At 36.9% G+C, this 5,153-nt stretch overlaps 1 protein-coding gene across 1 annotated transcript; it reads right to left on the minus strand.

The window, feature by feature from the left end:
- Positions 1-800: 800 nt before the first annotated feature.
- On the minus strand, positions 801-3,978 carry LOC122054895. The gene is made up of 6 exons (XM_042616315.1): positions 2,347-3,978; positions 2,154-2,257; positions 1,625-2,014; positions 1,276-1,557; positions 923-1,187; positions 801-806 (listed from the first exon to the last, which is right to left on the minus strand). The coding sequence occupies exons 1-6, from the start codon at positions 3,976-3,978 to the stop codon at positions 801-803; spliced, it is 2,679 nt and encodes an 892-aa protein (XP_042472249.1).
- Positions 3,979-5,153: the final 1,175 nt, after the last annotated feature.

Here is a 5,153-nt window from a genome sequence, read left to right on the forward strand (position 1 = left end):
ATTATCTCCAATCGGTTGTCCTAACTCATTACGCTCCAACTCTTTGCACTTGTCTTGGCCACTAACCATTTTGAGTTTGGACGGACCCCTTCCCTTTTTCTTATGAGGTTTGTCATCATTAATTTGTTCTTCACCATGCAAATCATGTGATGCTATAGTTTCCTGTAAAATAACAAAAATATATATTGAAATGTACAAGTGTAGTTTATTTACTAAAACTAAGATTTTTGAAAGAGTAAAATATCACCTGAATTTCATTTGGAGATGCTAAGCTATGCTTTTTGCTCTTTTTGCCCATCTTTTTGAATGCTATATAATGAATTGATCAAACATATAATATGACATAATGAATATAAACAAACACAGTAATTATGTAGACAAATATATTGCAACAATAATATAGAATTATATAAATTGAGAAGAACATTTATCAATTGAAATAAATAACTATAAAATCTACATCTCAAAATTTCAGTCATGTCTCAGTCACATCAATTCCCTCACACTCATTCCTTGCATATGGTTCTTTCTCGGTAATGTTAATTTCAAGTTGGGACACGTCAAGAGGTGTTGATGATGTATAGGCATCTGCTTCAACCACATTCATGTTATAAATACCTCGAGGCGGTGCTTTTAGCAACACATACCAATTTGATTCATCATTGTCCCTAGAATAGAATACTTGCTTGGCTTGTGATGCTAAAATGAAAGGATCATTTTCAAAAGTTTTTAGTCCTTGGTGTAAGTTAACCAGTGTAAAGCCATCTTCCATTTTGATACCATTTCCATGATTGGCCCAATCACACCTAAAAATAGGTACTTTGAAAGAATAGTAGTCTAGTAAAATAATGTCCCGTATAACTCCATAGTATGATAGTCTTTTTACTGTATGTGAATAATCATTAGCATTGGATTGACAAACAGTATCGGCTTCAATCGAAACTCCATTATCTTGTGTCGACCTTTCAACATCAATTGTGTGGAACCGATGTCCATTTATAATATAACTCGTATAAGATGTAACATGCTTTCTTGGACCATATGCTAGCCATTGAATTCGGCCTGAAGAGTTAAAAGGAACATGTTTTGATAACCATTCAGCAAATGTTTCCATATGTTGCTTTTGTAACAATGTTTCATTACTTGAGAAACGACTATCTGTTTGTTTAAGCTCCTCGATGTGCATCCTATTGAAAATCATTGAATGTAGATATTAGAATATACAAAATATGTAATACATCAAGACTAATATAGTATGCAATTAATTACACTCACTGCAAGTAAGGTTCAACTTCTGCAGTATTAAACAACACATATCGATGTGCGATTTGCAGCATGTCATCTTCTAAAATCTTTTCTTTTCCTTGAGAAATTGGACGACCCTCCACTAATCCATTATCCAAATCATCATTCCGATTTAAACGAACACCAATATTAGAAGCCTTTTTTATATAAGCGCTACAAAATATCATTCGTTCTTCTGCGAGGTAACACTCAGCTATGCAACCTTCTGGCCTTGCTCGATTCTTCACATACCCTTTTAGTGTTTTCATAAATCTAAATCATAAAAAAAAAAATTACATGAAAGAACCATTGATAGAAAAACTAAATTATTATTTATTACCTTTCAAATGGATACATCCAACGGAATTGGACTGGCCCACACAAGCGAGCCTCTCTTGCTAAATGAATTGTCAAATGAACCGAGATGGTAAAGAAGGTAGGTGGAAAATATCTTTCCAACATGCATAAAGTTTCAGCAATATTCTCCTCTAGTGCTTCTAAACGATTCCTGTCTAACACTCTTTGACATAATTCATTGAAAAATGAACCAAGCAGAAATATAGCATTACGTGGACCTTTCGGTAGAAGATTTCTCAATGCTACTGATAGCAATTGTTGCATTAGAACATGACAATCATGAGATTTCAGCCCATTAAGCTTACGCTCTTCTAAAGAAATACAGTTACCAATATTTGAGCTATAGCCATCGGGTAACTTTATTTTCTTCAACCTGGAGCAAAATACATCCATTTCTTTTTTAGACAACATGTACGGTGCAACAGGCAAGTGATATTTATTTTCTCCTTTTTCTTGAGGATGTAATTCTTTTCTAATGTTTAAGTGCATCAAATCTTTGCGAGCATTCACACCATCTTTGGATTTTTTTCTTTAGATTTAATAGTGTGCCTATGATATTCTCGCAAACGTTCTTTTCAACATGCATCACATCTAAGTTATGACGTAATAGGAGCCCCTACAAGTAACCATCAACATGTTTCATAATGTTAGTTATGAAAATTTAAAATGGAAAAAAACTAATGAATAGAGTGCAAAATAACTTACACTCCAATATGGCAAATTGAAAAAGATTGACTTTTTCTTCCACTGTTGAATAGATTTTTGCATTTCTTTTGAACTATTTTGTTTCTTCCTCTTTTTCCCCGAAGGATTGACATTCACATCCTTTTTCTTTTTACCCCAGTCCTTTTCAATATCTATCATTGCATTGAGAATTTCTAACCCATTCAAAGGTCTAGGTTTCCCTTTTCTTTCTTTTTTTCCATTAAACCACTTCTTTTTCTGACGAAATGGGTGATTAGGAGAAAGAAATCTTCTGTGGCCCATATATGCAAACTTCCTGCTATACTTAAGCCACATAGAACATACGTCTTCCCCACATATTGGGCAACCAAGTTTCCCTTTTGTGGCACATCCAGCTAGGTTTCCATAAGCTGGAAAATCATTGATTGTCCACATCAAAATAGCCTTTAGATTGAACATTGACTTGCTGAATGCATCATACGTCTCTACACCTGTCTCCCACAACTCATTTAAATCCTCGATAAGGGGTTCCAAGTATACATCTATATCATTTCCCGGTTGCTTTGGACCTGGAATTAGTAATGTCAACATAAGATTTTCTTTCATCATGCACATCAATGGAGGAAGGTTATAATTTACCAAAATAACGGGCCAACAACTATATCTAGAACTAAGGTCGCCAAAAGGGTTGAATCCATCGGTTGCAAGGCCAAGGCGCAGATTTCTAGGATTTGATGCAAAATCTGGCCATTTGTGATTTATTGTATCCCAAGCTACTGAATCAACTGGATGACGCATCATGTGATCTTGACTTTTGTGGTTGGAGTGCCAAATCAACTCTTCAGCTTTTTCTTTTGATTTAAACATCCTTTTAAATCTTGGTATCACCGGAAAATACCGTAGCACCTTTTCTGGAACCCCTTTAAAAACTTTGGTGGTGATTTTGTCCACCTTCCATCTTGATGAACCACACTTTGGACACGTATCCAGATTTTTAAGCTCCTTTCGAAATAGACAACAATCATTTGGGCAAGCATGAATCTTCTCATATCCTAAATCAAATGGTTTTAACAATTTTCTCATCGAGTAAACAGTTTCTGGAAGTGTGTTTTTTTCTGGAAGCATGTCACCTAAGATCTTAAGGAGCTCATTGAAACTATTGTCTGTGTGACCATTAGTAGACTTGTAATTGTATAATGTGACGACTGCTGATAACTTTGTGTAAGATGTGCAACCAGGGAAGAGGGGAGTTTCTGCATCTTCTAATAAACTAGCAAAGTCGTTATCTTTTGCCTCAGACATAGTGTATCCAACCTCTTCTTCTGGCACAAAGGCATCCTTATATAAGTGATATGCCTCTCTACTTTCATCATCTTTCTGAATTTCTCCTGAACTACCTTCACCTTGATATTGTCGGTTATAAGTTTCTCCATGGAAGACCCAAATAGTGTAAGAAGGATCAAACCCCTTAATAATTAAGTGATCGTACACTTGGTCAAATTTCATATACTTTTTGTTTTTACAATGCTTGCAAGGGCATGAGATTACTTCACGTGTTTTGGCATATTTCTTAGCTTGTGTAAGAAATTTTTGTACACCTTCTTCATACTCAGGTACAAGCCTTGAAGGCAAATGTATCCATTCCTTATCCATTTCGTAAATGACCCAAACCCTAACATACAAATATTTCATGTTTAATACAAAATAAGATTTATATATTTATTTAATATACATAAAAGAAAATGAAAGTTGAAAGAAAACAAAATGGGGAGAGTGCAAATTGCAATATTGAAGGTGAAAAAAGGCATATTAAGTGGGTCATTTGCCAAGGTAAGACATATACCAACTAAGTGGGTCAAATTCTAAATCATGCATAATGAAATAGAGGACAGATCACAAGAATTGAAACTGGCATGGAACGTAGAGCAGATCTACCCATTAAGGAAAAAAATACCACATCACCACCCTTACTGCTCTCACCGTAACAGAACCAGGCAAAAACAGAAAACTAAACTACAACATCATTTATAAATTTATCGAAATCGTAGTCATCAAAATAAAAGTTGTCATGAATCAATTAACCCTCTTGAAGACAATGCACAACGCAACAAAATTAATTCCACAAAACCCCCCAAATCTGTTCCAAAAACAAATCGGAGCATCACAGCAACACGAGCAATATAGGGACCCTTACAATCTCCCAAATCTGTTCACAATCTCCCAGCCTACTTGAGAAACCTAAAATTTCCTCAAATCCAAACTCTTATGATTGAAATCAATCAACAAACAAGAATCCTCAGCAACACAAGTTGTAGATGTTCAACATAAAACAAGAAAAAAAAAAGAAATTTCAACCTGAGAAACAGAAGGATCGAAGAAGATGTTTGATTCAGTGGAGAGCTTCGGACGAAAGGGCTTCGGATGAGAGGGCTTCGCCGGAGAGCTCTTCGTCTGAGAGAAGATGGGCCGAGATGTTCGATAGAGAGGATTTAGGGTTGCGGCAGAGAGGTTTTGGCGGAGATAGTTCGCGTGAGGAAGAGGGCTTCAGCTGAGGAGGAGGGCTTCGGCTAGGGCTTCGGTTGAGGAGGAGGGCTTCGGCTAGGGCTTCGGCTGAGATGGAGGGTTTCGGCTAGGGCTTCGATTGAGGAGGAGGGCTTCGGCTGAGGAGGAGGGCTTCGGTTGAGGAGGAGGGCTTCGCCGGAGAAGGCTTCCACGGAGAGAAGATGGGCGAAGATGTTGGCTGAGAGGAGCTGTGGCAGGGAGGTTCCGACCAACGAGTGAAGAGGTAGTCGCGATTTTAGGCTTTCGGCAGTTCGGGGGAGTTCGGG

Source organism: Zingiber officinale, chromosome 3B, assembly GCF_018446385.1.
Source record: "Zingiber officinale cultivar Zhangliang chromosome 3B, Zo_v1.1, whole genome shotgun sequence".
Classification (NCBI taxonomy): Eukaryota; Viridiplantae; Streptophyta; class Magnoliopsida; order Zingiberales; family Zingiberaceae; genus Zingiber; species Zingiber officinale.